General features: G+C 39.4%; 1 protein-coding gene across 1 annotated transcript in view; it reads right to left on the bottom strand.

The window, feature by feature from the left end:
• The window catches only part of LOC122808191 (uncharacterized protein K02A2.6-like), a gene marked incomplete at its 3' end in the record, with an annotated part of 63,755 nt that extends 59,796 nt beyond the window's left edge, over positions 1–3,959 (bottom strand). Inside the window, 2 exon segments of the mRNA XM_044079159.1 lie at positions 1,446–1,539; positions 3,645–3,959. Coding sequence (XP_043935094.1) covers positions 1,446–1,539; positions 3,645–3,959 — 409 coding nt within the window.
• Positions 3,960–18,178: the final 14,219 nt, after the last annotated feature.

Here is an 18,178-nt window from a genome sequence, read left to right as displayed (position 1 = left end):
CAATTACTTCCCTTATTATCCACAGTAGGTCTTGACTCCCCTTTCCTTTTCCCCCTCAAAAATTCTGATCATATAATCTTTCTATTTTACATTATAGTATTTTAATTACTATTCTCATGAGCATTTTATAGTCTGTATTTTTCATTTTAATTGGTCTCCAATTTTTTTTATTTCATCTTTATCTTGTTTTTTAATATAAATTTTATCACACCTGTGCAATTTCTTTATATGCCCAATTCCTCTTTCTAGCCACTCATTCTTTACTTCTATAAACACCATTTTTCTCCAGTCATACATTTCTTTATTCATGCTATATTTGATTCTGTCCAAAACTGTAGCCGATTTAATGTTAATATCTTTCATGATCTCATTCAACTCATTTATATTTACTTTTCTCTCTAAATATTCATTATCTTCCTTATTTAATTTTCACCATTATAAATTTGTTCTATGTTAACTTATTTTACTATATAAATCAAATACATGTTCTTTAATTATTTCATATATGTCTCCTTGTTTTTGTAACGTGTTTCTTTTCTTTATTTTTTAATTCTCTCATTATCTTTCCTTCTTTTACTAACTTACATAATTATGGTGCTACTTCTTTTTTCCTTGTAAGCAATATCTTTGCTTATATAACAATTTATTAACCTTATCCTGATTTCTTCTATATAATTATTTTTCTTTTTCATAAAATTATTTTTCTTCTCTATCAAGTCTTTAAATATTTTTGACTTAATATTTTGTATTCCATTTTTTTCTTTTTTCCTTTTCTTTTCTATACATTTTAAAAATACATTGTTGTATTTCTTTCTGAATTGACCCACAATATTGTCCAATTTTCATAAAAAAAAATCTCTTATGTTGTTGCCATAATTCTGTAATTTCTTCTATTTTTTCTGAATCTAACTATTTTTCATTTACTCTTTTATGACTTTTCTTATTTTAATATATTCCACATTTTGATGAATTCTAATCCAAATTACCACATGCTGAGAGAACCCATTATGTTTAATTACTTTTTATGTAATTTTCAGGCCTCCTGATATCAAAAATGAATCAATGTTTGTCTTAATTTCATTTATTTTGTTAAGTCCAGTGTTTATTTTCCCATAATTTAGTTCTCCATTTTTCATAATTTCAGTAACCATTTTAACATCACAACTATTGTTTTTATTTCTCAAATTATAATTAAAGTCACCTGTCTTTATTTTATCCATGTTAACATAGACATAATTCTTTATACTTTTAAACATTGTTTCTCTTTTTTTTTTGTCACATATGCACATAAAGCTATTAGTCTATATACATATTATTCATCTTATATCCACTAATGTTATTTGATGCAGTTCTACTATTGCAATATTTATTTTTTTATATATTTTCTTGGCACAGTATACATATACTTGAACACGTTTATTTGCCTATATTCCAAATAACAGTACCATTCCAAAGTTTTTCTGTTTGCACACTTTCTTCTTTTGTTAGCATTCTAATGTCTTCTAACACTGTTACTTGAGTATTTACTGCAGCACTCCACTGTAAAATACAAATTTTTCCCTTTATTAACAACATTGCACAAATTCCAAGGGACAAACACAACAAAAGCAATTACAGAGATAATTATAATATTTGCTGGTATTAACAATGTGGAAGTTACAAATATTTAAAGCTAATCATTTCTAATGCAGGTCATGTAAGATATAATTATATTCTTATAGTAAAATAGAGTGTTGTATTATGCCCTGTCTGACCACATAAATAACATATTTTTTGTCACATTAATTAATTAAATTGTGACACCCAAGCATAGGCCCAGTAATCAAGGAGCCTCAGTCCTCATCACTAACACCAGTGAGGGGTGTCCAGAGTGGGAGGATAACAAATACACACAAAGTAAAGTACAATTTCCCTTAAAAGCACACAGAGATCACAGTCAGTCTGGGGCTGTTTTCCCCCTCTCTCTCTAGATCCCCAATAAGACTCCCCACTGGCATAGGTATAGGATCCAGATCTCAGCCAAGTGGTCAAGCCAAAACCTCCAACACCCTCTCTGTACAACCAGTGCTTCATATTCCTGCCCAAGTAGCTGACACACACACACACACACACACACACACACACACACACACACACACACACACACACACTTTGAGAATTGATTTATATACAAACATGCAGACACTCCTGGGGAAGGCTGGCACAGGTTCTCTAGCTATGCCCCCTTCTGCCAGACTATAAGGTAGAAATCACTGCCATCAGCTACTACTTATCAGCTACTAATAAGGCCCTTACCAAAGGGTGTCCAATTCTACAGTGCAATGTTACTGTTATCCAAATAGTAAGTATGATCAAACTTTTAAGGCTATTCTAGTGTGGCTTGTACAGTATCACCAAATACATGCAAATATTCTAAGAGCTTAAATTATCTCTACACAAAACAGCCACACTTAAAAGGTTTAAAATATTTAATAATAAAAACATAAGACAATACTCACTAATTCAACACAGTGACAATAGTGAGTTCAAAATTCACAGGAAATACTTTAAAACAACATTGTAGGACAGTCTGGCATAAATATAGAAAACATCTACACTAATCTGGCTATATTCCTATCTGTCTCGAACAGAAACTATGTTCTAAATAACTTTACTTACAGAGCAAGGCACAGTGCTGGTGAGTTGATGTTTACATGTCTAGAAGAAGGTATAAAATGCACTCTCTTTCTCTCTGAGATAGTCTTAAATTGATAATACACATTACTGCTGAGTCATTTCAGATTATATCATTCTTGTCACTCTACTTAAGTTGCCAAGCTAACAGAACTTAAAATGTAAAAATTCTTTATGATCTGTCGCTGCCAGAAAGTCATAGCAATAAAAGACACTTTACATGTGAAACCTAGTAATTATCTCTGTTTTGAGACAATAGAAAGAATTTCTAACTGCAGACATCCTGCCTCCTAGCTTGAGACCATACACAGCTATATAATTCTTTACTTATCAGCTTTCTTCCAGCAGGGTGCACTGTGGTTACATTTTTGAAGCTCAGCACATAACACAGTTTTCTTACATTTGTGAAACCAACCTGTGGATCATATTAATGCTTACAATGACATAGAAGTATTTACACAATTTCTATCTGGCTGGGTTGGCAGCCCCTCAATTTATCACATAAATTATCATTTCTTTCCAAATAACATGTCTTTGATTGTCCTCTGTACCTCACAAAACCTCTATTGCCATGCACATTAATAATACTAGGTATGTCTGTCACATTGCCATTTTCCATTTTTGAAATTATTCCACATTCCCAACCCCCCAGTCCATAGTCGTCTTTCATCATAGATTTCAGTAGTGTCCAATACTTCTTTACATATTGTCAACAAATATATTCTCTCAGTTCTTTTGCTCACACTTCAGGTCTAAACTGAATCAAGACTCTTTCTTGTTTGCCTGGAAAAGGCTTGCACAACATATATTGACAATGGGTAGTCTGCTTCCTTTTTTTTTTTCATAGGTCCCCCCAAAATTTTCCATAGCCTGGCCAGTTTTGGAAAACACATCACAAAAAGTTTCTTTGTTAATTAAAATGAAAGCTCTTCAGCTTCTACTCCCAGAGGTGCAATAATATTGTCTCATACCTCATATCTGTCCAGGCCTTTTTCTTTTTTACTGCTCACCAGAACAACATATATTTTCTTTACTTCCTTCATCTCTGTCTTTTCCTTAGCTCCTTCTTCCACCATTTTGAGCATAGGACTTTTTTCTGGAACTTTTTCTGGCTCTTTTTTTCTCTCTTTTTCTCTCTCTTTTCTATTTTTTTCTATAATGTCACTCCATGATACAGCAGTTCCACTGTCTGGCTCACTATGGTTAATTAGCTCCTCCAGATACTCATCCCACAGTCCTTCCAGCTGGAGGGTTGAAATAACACATTTTTCTACCATTTCTGCCATTTCAAACAGGTCTTCCAACACTGCATTTAGCTCCACCTCTTCCCAATCTTCTCACCATCAGCAGACAACATTTTCTCTGGTCCTACATTATCTGATAACATTTCTGGTAGCAGTTTTACCATATTTTCTTCATTTTCAACACATTTAACTTCCAAATTGCTTTGGCTCTCAGCAGCCATGTTTCTCCCAGCTCCTGCATCTATGCCTGGACAGGAAACAAAAAGTCAGGAATTGTAACATGCAATCTCTTCACCCTACTGCAATGAGTAGGTGAAGTCTCTCAATGCCCTACAGAAATTTCTCCAAGTACTTCAGATCCCCCTGAAAAGAGGCCAATATCCTAGTGGGGCTAATCTAGTCAACAAATGATAAATTAATACAGATGTATTATCAATTATAATGTATATACTGATAATATATTGTTATAATGTAATTATTAATAATAATTATTAATATTTATTAATAATATTAGCTGTGGTTAATAATGTTTAGATTAGGATCAATATGGATGAATTTACTGCATATCAGCATGTCGGTTGGCATTAGAAATACTTGGTACAGGGTTCTAAACCTCTTCTGCAACATAAACATAATGGTTTGGGGGGACAGATATACTTGTAGAGGATACTGCTGCTCTGGAAGAGACTGTAAATCCACACAAAAAAGGTCCATCCCTGTCCATAGTCAAGTGCAACTTGGATCAATGGATGGGAAACAGAAAAATAATCTCAGGACTTCTCACTGTACTAATACAGCTCTTAAATGTTTTATCACATGCATTGGTTCCCTCAAATAATCGATGGTATGATCCCAGTTATTCTCATTAAGGGTATTATATAATTATTTACCATGGGATGGTTAAGGGCAGTATCTAACCAAATGGGAAAGGTTAATTCGAACACAAGAAAGAGAAACTGGCTAGGCTTAAAATGGGCCAGAAAGGCAACTAGCATATTATTTACATATGAACTTATAAATAAAATTAAAAAAGATATACACACAATTGTACGAACAGGCCATTATAGCTACAAGACAGGAGTATTACAGAAATCAAATATATATATATATATATATATATATATATATATATATATATATATATATATATATATATACATATAGATATAGATATATATAGATATAGATATAAACTACCTTACAAGTTAAAATGTTAGTCACAGCAGAGAGATAGCTGTTTGCCTGCCACATGGATACTAATGCAAATAAAGGATTAACAGAAAAATGTAAAACCAAAATATTGATAATCACATGCATTGTGAGTCACAATTAAGGTCATAGCTATAACAAACAATGAGATCTGAGTTACTTTGTGTTAAACTATGGTGCCTCACATCGGGAGGAGTAAATGTTTTGTACAAATACTACTAACATGCTAATAACACCAACTGAATCAGGCTACATAAACTGACTTTTGCATCTCATTCTCTACATTTTCCTGTTATTCTGCCATCCACTATTTGGATGCATACATTATATAGCTGTGATGACAGAAACAGACAAAACCATTTTACCTTCTCTGTCTAGAGACAGTGCTTCATGCATTAATTCTGTGCCCATTATTTTAGTCTGCTAACCAACCCAGGCCTTTCCCAAACATCTGTGGTATTGTAATCCTCTACCCATTGAGAAACACTGCTCCTTTTTCCATTACTAATTTGATGAAATAGTGCAAACTGATGTTTAAAAAAAAAATTGTAACCTTTATGTAGCAGGAATAATCCTTTTCTACCTCCACTGTCTTTCCTCCTGACCTGTATATCATTGCACTCTCATCAGAATGACCTAAGCACCTATTTTGTAGCTGTGTTTTCTCACCTTTCCTCGGGTAAGAAAAGATTTTGTTCCCCTACCTTCTCCTTATACCCCTTGTCCTTAATTCCATTTAGCACTTCCGTACTCCTTGTCCACAATTCCATTTAGTATTCTTATATCTCATTGTCCTCAATTGCATTTAGTAACCTTGTTCCCTTTTTCCTTAACTCCATTTCATAGTCTTATACTCCTTGTCCTCATTACCATTTAGTACTTGTATACCCTTTGACCTCAATTCCATTTAGTACTCTTATACCCCATTAATCTTTTGATGAAATAGTGCAAACAGATGTTTCCATGTAATACTCTTATACTCCTTGTCCTTACTTCCATTCAGTACCCTTATACTCCTTGCCCTTAACTGCATTTAGTACTCTTATACCCCTTGTCCTTAATTCCATTTAGTACTCTTTAACCTCTTGTGCTCTATTCAATTTAGTACTCTCATACCCTTGTGTACAATTCTATTTAGCACTGTTATACAGCTCATCCTCAGTTCCATTTAGTACTCTTATATTCCTTGTCCTCATTTCCATTTAGTGCCCTAATACCCCTTGCCATCAATTCCATTTAGTACTCTTATACTCCTTGTCCTCAATTCTGTTTAGTACCTTATAACCCTTGCCCTTAATTCCATTTAGTACTCTAATACTTCTTGTCCGCACTTCTATTTGTACACTTATTCTCCTTGTCCAGAATTCCATTTAGTACTCTTATACTCCGTCTTCAATTTCATTTAGTACACTTATACTCCTTGTCCAGAATTCCATTTAGTACTCTTATGCACCTTGTCCTCAATTCTATTTAGTACTCTTATTCTGCTTGTCCTCAATTCCTTTTAGTACCTTTATACTCCTTGTCTTCGACTCCATTTTGTACTCTCATACCCCTTGTCTATGGTTCCATGTAGTGCTCATAAACCCCTTGTCCATTGTGATGTCCCTCCTCTGGGCCAGTAGTCAAGAAGCCTCAATCTTCACCACAGACACCAGTGAGGGATGTACAGTTGGAACAAAAATGGATACACACAGTATTTACAGATGTAGATCTCTGCACCAAGCACAATTTTCTTTAAGAGCACACAGGGAGCAGACTCAGTCTTGGGGCTGGGTTTCCCTCTCTCTCTACAGCCCCCACATAAGACTCCCCACTGACACAGCTGTAAAGTTGAGTCCTTAGCTTAGTGTTCCAAGCCATGTCCTCCCACATTCTCTACAAAACCAGTGCTCTGTGTGGCTCTACTGTCACCAGAATACTTCAAAGTCAGCTACTCCAAGGCTCTTACATGGGTACCTAATTATAGTGAGCAATAGTGGTAATGCTGACCGAACAGCAAGGCTTTCCGGAGCAGCCATAGTGTTACCAGATAAATATAAGTTCTGTCAAAGGTTAAAATATTCTCTAAAAGACAAATAACAATGAAAAGTTTAAATGTATTTAACAATAAATAATAAAATAACAAGAAAATACTAAATACCTATTTACAATAAACACCAGAGTTTCATTCACATGAATTATTAACAATAACACAGATGGAAAGATTCACTCAGATACAGAAAAACAATACTTAACTAATCTCACTGTATGTTCCTGATTGATCTGAAGAATTACTGTTCTGTAGTTCACTTCCTAGAGCAAGGCAAGATGAAGTGGGTGAGTGGTCTTCCTTCTTTGTCAGGTTCACAGACAGACTGTCCTGATACTTCTGTCTCATCTAAGATTAAAATTTAATTTCAGTGCTGGATTACAGAATGACATCACTTACATCAGGTCATCTGATTCTGGTTCCAACACTACCCCTTTTACTAGAAAGTGAACCAGAATTTAACATGTGTTACCATACACACACATAGAGCTTTGCTGAGATGTGTTATAGCATCTGGAAGCTATAAAACCATTTCAAGGCTTCCACTTTCAAGGTAGCAATTAGTTCACCCCTATGGACAATACAGTAGGATTTCTATTCCTGGTTTTCACAGACATTTCATCTCTGGCTGCAATCAGAACTGTAAGATGCAATCTTTATGGCCTAAACCAGGTAAATTACTTTCAGACAATTTTTCATAGTTAACTGGATTGAGATTAACCTGTTCTATTCCAGTATCCTCTGTTACAATATATTCATTTCAATAGTTATGATACAGTCTGACATACAGGTGTATTTATTTTCTCAGTAGCAGGACCCACTGTTGGTACATTTTTAACACAAGCAGATTTGCAAATACATTTACAGCATAAGCATCTGTACAAATCAATTTGATAAACAAATGGCATATAATTCTTTACAAAACTCCAGCTACCTATCCTGGCATACGTTACACATCCACTGCCCTACTTCTCCTGGCATAGCTGGGAATACCTTACACCCCTTGTTCTCCATTCCATTTAGTGGTCTTGTATACCGTGTCCTTAATCCCATTTAGTACTCTTTTATATTTCTTTTCCTCATTTCCTTTCAGTGTCCTGGTACTTTTGTACCTTTTTGAATAGCTTGATGTCCTTCAAGGATGCATCTGCAGTCCTTACAAATGGGTTGTCCTGTCGTAGGCGTGGCCCGGTGTCAGCCAGATTCCCCAAAGTCTGAGTCTGGCTCCAGTCGTCGTCACTTCACCCGGTGTCATGCGGCGGCAGTTATTATAGAAAAAGGCATCAGCCGGCGCCATTTCCTCAGTCTTTCTTGCCGCTTTGCCCCGAAGCAGAAGTTGTTTGCATGAAGTGCGGTCGGTCGGTCAGATCCATACTACTACCGAAATACTACTCAGTCTCTTCTAAAGCTAAGTACCCGTGGGGACTCTATCTTGCCTCAGCCGATGTCAGAGAAAGTTAATAACTGTTTATCTTGTGGGAAACAAATACCTCATAAAGATTTCCACTCCTATTGCATACATTGTTTAGGCCCAGACAGCAGCTTGTCTAGCCTGTGCTTCTTTTAACCGGCGGACGCCAGACGCTTTCGGACTTTGCTGAACAGATTTTGGCTCCGATTTTGCCTACATTATGCCGTCGGATCCTCTGACTATGCAAATAACTAAAACGAAAAGGACCGACACGCGGTCCAGCGGTTTCGCTGAAACTATCCACGAGTGTCTCGGTTTCGGCCAAAACCGAGCAAGCGGTTCTTTCTTCAGCCAATAACTTGCCTTCTACCGAGGCCTCTTCTATTCTGGTAGAAACGGCTTCTGAAATCCAGCCTTCTGTTGCGATTTCACAGGATTTATCAGACACCATTCCACTAGATATTTCTACTCCTGCACGTGGAGCTGCTAGGCCTCCTCCAGCTATGTCTATTAAGGCCTTTGCCAGGGCTAAAGCAGCCAAAACTTCCAAACCTGTGCCTGCCAAGCCCCCCTCTCACAGGCCCACCACCAGCTCCCATATGCTTTCTTTGGCACAGGATCTCATCACTTTCACGTGGATCCCAGCCTCATCCAGACAGGGCCTCTCCTCCTCCAGAAAAGAGGCCTAGAGCAGAGCCCCTGAGCCAGTAGCCACAGATGATTCTTCTGATGATTCAGAACATTCAGATCCTCCTGAGGCTTCTTAATCTCGATGCTGAGGAGTCCATCCCTTCAGCCTCTCCTCCTGAGGAATTTTCCTTTGGGGAAACCTTGCATGCTATGAGGGAACATTTTCAGTGGCAGGGCCAAGATTTCTCAGACTCAAGAAAAAGGCTTAGGACCTTTCTACACTTACCACAGCATAGGCCTTTAGCTATTCCTCCAGTTATATCTGTTGTTGATGATGCATTTAATGATGCTTGCACTACTCCTGATACCCAGATAGGTACTACAGGGTCCCGGACACTCATCACCACTTATATAAGGCCGCAGATCCAGAAACTATCTCCCAGGGCCCTAAAGCTGTAGCAGCTACTTCTTCTAAAACCCCCTCCCCTCTGAAAGGGAATCCAGGTCCTTAGAGAGATGGGGTAAAAAAGTTTACACCTCTGCTACTTTGTCAGCTAGAAGAGTTTATGCTTGACCAGTTGACTAAAAAGCTGTCCTCTGAAGAATCTTTAGATAAAAAGTATGTTCAAGAAATGTTACATAACATACAGCAGGTTAGTAACCATTCTTTAAAATGTGGCTATGATGCACTGGAGGCTTCCTTTAGATCAGCCATGACTGGCACAGTTATCAGGAGGCATGCATGGTTGAAAGAACAGCCATTACCAGACCATGTCAAATCTAAGCTTTTGGATGCACCTATGGACAAGGTCAATTTATTTGGTGCCCCCGCACAGCAGGTTCTGAAAAAGATGGAAGAGAAAGCAAAATCTGTGCAAACAGTAAAAGATTTCTTACAAGTTCAACCTCCAAGGTTTAGCAGGAATTGGCCCTCCAAGAATTGGTCCTTTCGAGACTGCTCTAACGCACGAAGAGGCAGGAATAGTAGAGGCAGAAACCAATCCAGAGGTACCTACAGGGTCGCCAGTGGCAGGAAACAACCGGATACAGCCACCACCACTACAACAACTCAATCACAGTGACTTGGCGGTGGCACCAGGGAACAACTAGAAGCACCCTTAGTAACCTTATTTTCAAGCAACTGGCACTGCATTACAAGAGAAAATGGATTTTGCAAACTATAGACCAAGGTTACAGGTTCCATTTCCATACTCTACCAGGAAAGAGAGGAATGCCAAACCTACCACCTACTCAAAGGGCAGAAGCTCTAAAACAAATATCTCAATTATTAAGAATGAGAGCTGTGGAAAAGGTACCATCTATGGAGCAAGGGAAGGGATTTTACTCCAGGCTCTTCCTGGTACCAAGAAAAGAAAACAAATGGAGGCCTATTCTAGATCTGTCCGCTCTAAACACATTCCTCATTGTTCCAAAATTCAAAATGCTGACTCTACAGCAGCTTCTTCCCATGCTGGGCAAGGAGTCTTGGCTGGTAACTCTAGATCTCAAGGAGGCATACCTGCACGTCCCCATAAGACCAATTTGCAGAAGATACCTCAGATTTCTTGCAGGATCAGAGCATTATCAATTCTCAGCATTGCCCTTTGGCTTATCTACTGCGCCCAGAGTGTTCACAAAATGCCTGGCATCAGTAATCACTCATTGCAGACTTCAGGGAATTCAAATCTATCCCTACCTGGATGACTGCCTGATACAAGCGGACAACAAAAACAAATTAACAGAAGACTTACAAAGAGTCATCTACCTGCTACAAGCCCTGGGATACACAGTCAATACAAAAAAGTCAAGGCTGATTCCATCCCAAATAATAACCTTTCTGGGTGCAGAACTGGACACATCAAAACAAATGGCATTTCTAACTGCAGAAAAGAAAGAACAACTTCCTCTCTATATTTCTTAGCATTAACAAAGCAGAGCCATCTAACTGCAAGAAAAGTGCTACAAGCTCTAGGCTTCATGGCATCCTGCATAATTCTGGTCCCTCATGCCAGGCTTCATATGAGAAAGCTACAGTGGTACCTAAAGAATTTGTGGTCTCAGCACAAGCACAGCCTGGAAACCGAAATTCCAATGATCCCTTGCCTGAAGCAAGAGTTCTTATGGTGGGCTCAGGCCTGTCAATCAAACACAGGACTGCCCTTCAGCAAAAGTCATCCAAGACAAACTATCACGACAGATGCCTCAGACCTCGGTTGGGGGCACATGATGGACAAGTGCATTCAAGGCCTATGGACTCAAGACCAACTGCATCTGCACATAAATCTAAAAGAAATGATGGCAGTAAAATTGGCAATCCAGGCATTCAGACCTCTTCTCCACGAAGGCCAGCTGTTGATAAGGACAGACAACACCACAGTTATGTGGTACATCAACAAACAGGGAGGCACACACTCATACCCCTATGCCGGCTGGCACTAGACTTATGGAATGTGGCTCTGAGTTACAACCTTCAGTTACAGGCAATTTATGTACCAGGAAGGAAAACATTCTAGCAGACATATTAAGCAGAACTACAACAGATGCCCACGAATGGATGCTGCATCTGGACATCTTCAAAGCCATCACAAGAAAATGGGGATTACCACAAATAGACTTGTTTGCATCCCCATACAATCACCAGTTGAAGAAATTCTGCACAAGGACTTACCACCCACTTGCTTGGAAGGTGGACTCCTATCCTTCAGTTGGAAAAGCCTGACAGCATATTCCCACCACTTCCTTTGATGCACAAGGTGCTTCTTAAGATCAAAGAGGAACGTCCGAGGATCATTCTGATAGCCCCAGACTGGCCAAGACAACATTGGTACCCACTGCTGAGGAGCATGTCCCGGGAACAAATATGGAAACTACCCCTGAACCCATTACTGCTGACACAGGACAACTACAACATTCTGCATCCAAGCCTAAAAACTCTGCAGCTAACTGCCTGGAACATTACATGACAGAAATTAACCCAAATTTATCCCAAAGGGTTAAGGACATAATCCTGGAGGCTCGTAGACCTTCAACAAGAAAGAATTATGCAGCAAAATGGAAAAGATATCTCATCTGGAGTGCTGCAAAAGGCAAGATGTGACACTGGTGAACATAGCCAACATCCTGGAGTACTTGGCTGAGCTCTACCACACAGGCCTGTCCTATTCCTCCATCAAGATACATGCATCAGCTATTTCAGCACAATACAGCTTGGATCCTCCTGTGTTCGCATCCTCTGCTCAGACAGTTTCTGAGGGAATTAAAAATGTAAAACCTCCCAGGAAACCTCCATTGCCAGCATGGGACTTGAACTTTGTGCTAGAAAAACTGACTCTACCTCCTTTCGAGCCAGCAGCTACAGCAGATTTGCAATACTTATCCTGGAAGACTGCCTTCCTGCTGGCAATAACTTCAGCAAGAAGGGTCTCTGAACTACAAGCATTAATGGCAGTACAACCCTTTCTGATCTTCCATCAAGATAGAGTGTCCATGAGAACAAATCCTACATTTATGCCTAAGGTGGTATCCAGAGTCTCTTTAAATCAGGCTATCCACCTTCCTACATTCTTCCCCAATCCACAGAACAGGGGGGGGGGAGCTCTTACACCTTGGATGTACACAGGCAATTACGCTACTACCTGGACAGGACAAAAAACAATAGAAAAACTGACCAGCTTCTGGTAGCTTATGCAACAGTAAAAGAAGGAAAACCAATTTCTAAACAGACAATCTCCAAATGGATACGAAATTGCATTAGACTTTGTTACTCCTACCATGGAAAGAAAACTCCAGAGAACATCAGGCCTCACTCCACAAGGGCCACAGCCACTACCACAGCTTTCTTACGAGTGGCTACCAAGGACATTATAGAGGCTGCTACTTGGACCTCCGTGCATACATTTGCCAAACATTATAACTTACCTCTATACTCTAGATCCCGTGCTGGCTTTGCCACTGCTGTTTTGCAAGGGATCCTGACTACACCATAATCTATTCTCATTTCCTCCTCCCCTAGTTTAGCTATGGTATTCTACCCATTAGGACTGCAGATGCATCCTTGAAGGACATAGTACAGTTTTGTACCTACCATAAATGTAGATGTCCGAAAGGAATGCATCTGCAGTCTTCAGCTAGCTTGGGGGGATCTATTATGGTGTATTTGTTTGTATATATGTGCATACATGTTTATTTTGTGTGTTTGCTCTCTACTATTTGGAAACTTTGGCATTTATCCAAATTTAGCCTACCAAGAGGGCACCTGGCATCTGGGGCAAGAAACACTGAGGAAAATGGCGTCGGCTGATGCCTTTATACCCAAATAACTGCCGCAATGACGTCGGGTGAAGTGCGACACCAGCCGAAGCCAGACCCAGACTTTGGAATCCGGCCGACCGAAGGGCTGCCTGACGACAGGACAACCCATTTGTAAGGACTGCAGATGCATTCCTCTCGGACATCTACATTTTTGGTAGGTACAAAACTGTACTTTATCTTTATCAGACTATAACCCCAAAATGTTATTAAACTGACTTTTAAAAAAAAAAAACTTTTGGTCAGCTGTGCATCCTGCACAGGGATTTACAGAGAGTAATATAACTTCTCTTATTCTAGAGTCCGTTCCATTAGTGCATCCTGACATCTTTTTGGCCTTATCATAGCGCTCTCAGTTTGCATCTGATGGTTTATTTCTGCTTTTATAACCTCACCAAGGTTTTTGTCCTAATCTGAGTGTTTTAATCACTCCTGCTATCTGATATTCCATTTTTCACTTCTTATAGCATCTGTGAAGTAATTTATATTTCCATGCTTTAAACTTTAGATGTCACTTCTCAATTCATTCTACCTCCACAGGGTCCTTTGAAGTCTTCCTCCCCACTTAACACTGTCCCTTCTGCTTTAATCATCATCTGCAGATAGTCTGATGGTGCCCTCAGTATCTTATAAAATGTCTAACACAAAAATATCAAAGAGCATTGAATCCTGGCGTGACCCATGTGGGACCCCATTAACCAGCTCTGTTTCTTTTTCCTTTCAGAGGACTTTCAGCTACTAATCTTTGCTTCTTGCTTCATAGCCATCCTTCATCTTATTTGTTTACTTCTCTCCTGTTCCATGTCTCTACAGTTTGCCTGTCAATCATCTGTGAGGGACCAAATACCTTACATTGCCTTTTTGAATGTTATTTGGAGGATTTCACACAGTGATTTAAATTCAGAAATGCTAAACTTAATAATTTTTGTTTCCCATAGAAAAGTGTTTCCAGTGAAATTTGTTTGCTTGCCAGTAGTGATTCGTTGTATGGGATCTTTTCATTTTACTTTACAATTGTACAACTGAAAGTAGTATATTTAAGAAAGAGGATGATGAAAAATATCCACATAGAGGGTGGAAAGACCTTTTTTTAAACTGGTTAAACCTTTATCTAGTCAAAGCTCAGAAAAACTCAGAGTTTACGATAGAGGCAAAACTTTTGTTGTATTCAATTTGTACAAAAATAAATGTGTTTGTTTTGCCAAGTTCCAGTATAACATAGTATTAAATCTGAAACATGTTGGACTGACATCACATGTTATCCACAAAAATCATGTTTAATATTTGTCATGCAGTGTGTTGTTCACCACAAAAAACATATAGCGCTTCCTTTAAGATCTTCAGCATTAAATTACTGTTACAAAGTTCTGCCAATAAGTCTGTAGTTTCTTGGGAAAGTTCTAGTTCTCCCTAGTGCAGTGACACCACCATGATCTCCCTTCAGACCTCTTGAATCTCTACAGTATTGAGTAGCTGGTGAAAGTGGTTAAGTAAGTACACCTATCAAGTTATTTAGAAATATGTTATCAGGACCTTTTGCCTTGTTTTCCCAAAACATTTTGAGTTTTCTTTCATAGGGCTTTACTAGGCTAATGGCCACAAGGGCCTTTTTAAGCCTAGCCATGCAGGTCCATCAATGCCTTGTGTGCCAGACATAGATCTCCCATCAACAGCCTATAGGAGACAGAATACAGGAATAGGGCCTTGAGGCAGTCTGCACAGGACATGCTACTTATGTCTTGTATTCTTGTAGTGAGGAACCTCGGTGGACCTTCCAGTTTTTGAATATGCCTGGTAAGGTACATACCATAGGACCACTGAACTCAATTACAGTTCAGATGAATGCAGAATACAATGGAACAATGACTTCCCTGGACCTAGATGCCATACCCTTGTTTAGTAGTTGTGTAGTATAGAATGATTTCCTCACTACTGTAGACATGTGATGGACAAAGGCTAGATTACTGTCTATGTACATCCACAGGCACTTGACTATTGGGTCAACTATTAGGAGTGTTGTCAATATGATAGTTACCAGGGGTGGATGACTTCCCAAAGGATACTGTTTTGCATGTTACCAGAGGTGGATGAATTCCCAAAGGCTACTATTTTGCATGTCTTAGCATTTAGTTTAAGTCCATGGCTCTGGCACCAGTTGTTTGCCTGTGTCAGCCCTTCCTGAAGAACATTTGTGTCTGTGAGCAACTCACTGACAGTTCCTAATTTGCAATCATCTGCACATTTAGTCAGCCAGAGGCCATTGTCATTGGCCTTGACTTCAGATAAATAAATGCCAAAAAGGAGTGGTCCCAAGACTTATCACTGATGGAGTTTGCTTGTGACCAGCCTCTTTGTAGAGGTGGACACCCCAATTCTAACTTCCTGGGTCCTGTCTGTAAACCAGCTGGCTATTCACTGGGTGACATAAGGGTTTGTACCTAACCTTTTAAGTTTCTCAACAATGCCCGAATGGGGGATTGTGTCAAATGCCTTGACCAGATCAAAGTAGGCAGTGTGAACCATTTTGCCCTCCTCCGCTGCTTTGATGACCTTCTCAAAGAAGTCCACCAGGTTGAATAGGCATGACCTGCCCTTGATGAAACCAAACTGGGTTGGGTCCAATGTCTGCAGGTCTCTTATGTCCTTATTGATCATTTCCATGATAATTATTTCCATGACTTTCTTCAGCTTCTGTTTGCATGTTACTTTACTACCTGAGAGCGCCTGCCTTCCCTATTTCTCCTCATAGACTGATACTCTTGTTTTTTTGTTTTTTTTTTTAAATCAAAGAATTAATGGAGAATGTCTGCCTTTTTCATCATCATAACTGCACTCATTCATTTCCCTAAACTATCACTGCAGCTCTCTGTTGACCTTCCATCTTTCCTCTATGTATGTAAGGAACCATGTCTTCTCTTTAATTTTTTTTAATTATTTGAGATTTCTCCATTTATTTTTTTTTCATTTGCTTTTCTGACTACCTTTGTAGATCTTCGTATAGCATCCTCTTACTTCTGACTTCACTTCTTTCTTCTCTTCTTTCACTTGTTAAATGCCCTTTTCTTTTTAAAAGACTGCCTGCTTAACCTCTTAACCTTGCTCTGGCTTATTCTTTTTCTAGTCCTGCTTATGTAGTTATTTGCATGCTCTTCTTATCATAGGATCATAGGAAGTTACTAGGCTATTGGCCCTGAGGCTCTTATAAGCCTAGCCAAGAGTTTAGCCCATGTATAGATAAATCAGCACCCGATGCCACTGTCCAGCAGGGACATGAGTGGAATCCCAGGGATGTATTTTCTACTTCCCATCCAATTATCCAGGTTGTGCTTAAAAAGGGGTAAAGAGGTATTCTGCTTGACATGAAGAGGCAGTCTATTCCACAGATGTAGGAGTCTCTGGGACACAAATCTGTTCCGCCAGCAAGTCCTATTGATGTCACAGACCAGGTTGAGGATGCATGTGCGGGTTACTCGAGTGGAACTTGACTTGTGGATAAGCAGAAGTCCCATCAAGGCTAGTCCAAGATCATCTTGTATGCCACACAGAGGTCACCTCTGAGGAGTCTGTATGAAACAGAGTATAGGGATAAGGCTTTTAGACCATCTGTGTATGGTAGATTTTTGAGGCGCTGGATTCTCCTGGTGAGGAACCTCTGTAGTCTCTCCAGCTGCTGCATGTGCTTTGTGAGGTACATGCTGAATGTGGCACTGTACTCAATAATGGGCCTTATAAGGGAAGAATACAGGGATTTTATAACCTCCTTGTCCCTGGATGAGATACCCTTACTTATGAGATGGGCCAATGGAAGCAACACAGTGGAAGCAACAATGGAAGCAACACGGTGGTCAAAAGTCAGGTTGCTATCAATTTGGGTGCCCAGATCCCTCATAACTGGCTGAATGCTTAGGACATTGTTATTAATGTGATAATTTGTGGGGATGTCACTCTCCCCAAAGGGGATGATGATACATTTTTTGTATTCAGCTTGAGGCCATGTTTCTGGCACCAGTCATTTGTTTGGGTGAGACCGTCTTGGAGGACGTCCACATTACTAGGGAAATTGATGACAATGCCCAGCTTGCAGTCATCTGCAAACCTGGTCAGCCATAGCCCACTGGTTTTGGCCTGCACCTCAGAAAAGTATATCTCAAATAACACAGACCCCAAGACCAAACCCTGGGGTACGCCACTCAATACGGGTCTACTGCTTGAGTTGGCTTCCCTTATTTTGACTAGGTGGGTTCTATCAGTGAGCCAGTTAGCTACCCATCTGGTAACATACGTATTGATGCCTGGTTGAGAGAGTTTATCCATTATGCCCGAGTGGGGAATAGTGTCGAAGGTTTTGGCCAGGTCAAGGTAGACAGTGTGCATCATCTTACCCTCATCCATGGCTTTGGTGACTGTCTCAAAAAGGTTGACCAGATTTAACTGACATGACCTCCCCTTGACGAAGTCAAACTGTGTGGGATTGAGTGTTTGGAGGTTGCCAATGTCCTTGTTAATGAGGTCCATGATAATCTCTTCCAGGGCCTTGCAGATCAGGCTAGTTAGGCTGATGGGTCTATAATTTCCCAGATCAGTGGATGCTCCACCTTTGTGTAAAGGGATTACAGTGGCTGTCCTCCACTCAGCTGGGACAAAGCCGGTACTCTGGCTTTGGTTGAATAG

This window comes from Protopterus annectens, chromosome 8.part0, assembly GCF_019279795.1.
Source record: "Protopterus annectens isolate FY-2018-M chromosome 8.part0, PAN1.0, whole genome shotgun sequence".
Taxonomy (NCBI): Eukaryota; Metazoa; Chordata; order Ceratodontiformes; family Protopteridae; genus Protopterus; species Protopterus annectens.
This window is presented reverse-complemented; position numbering and strand designations above follow the sequence as displayed.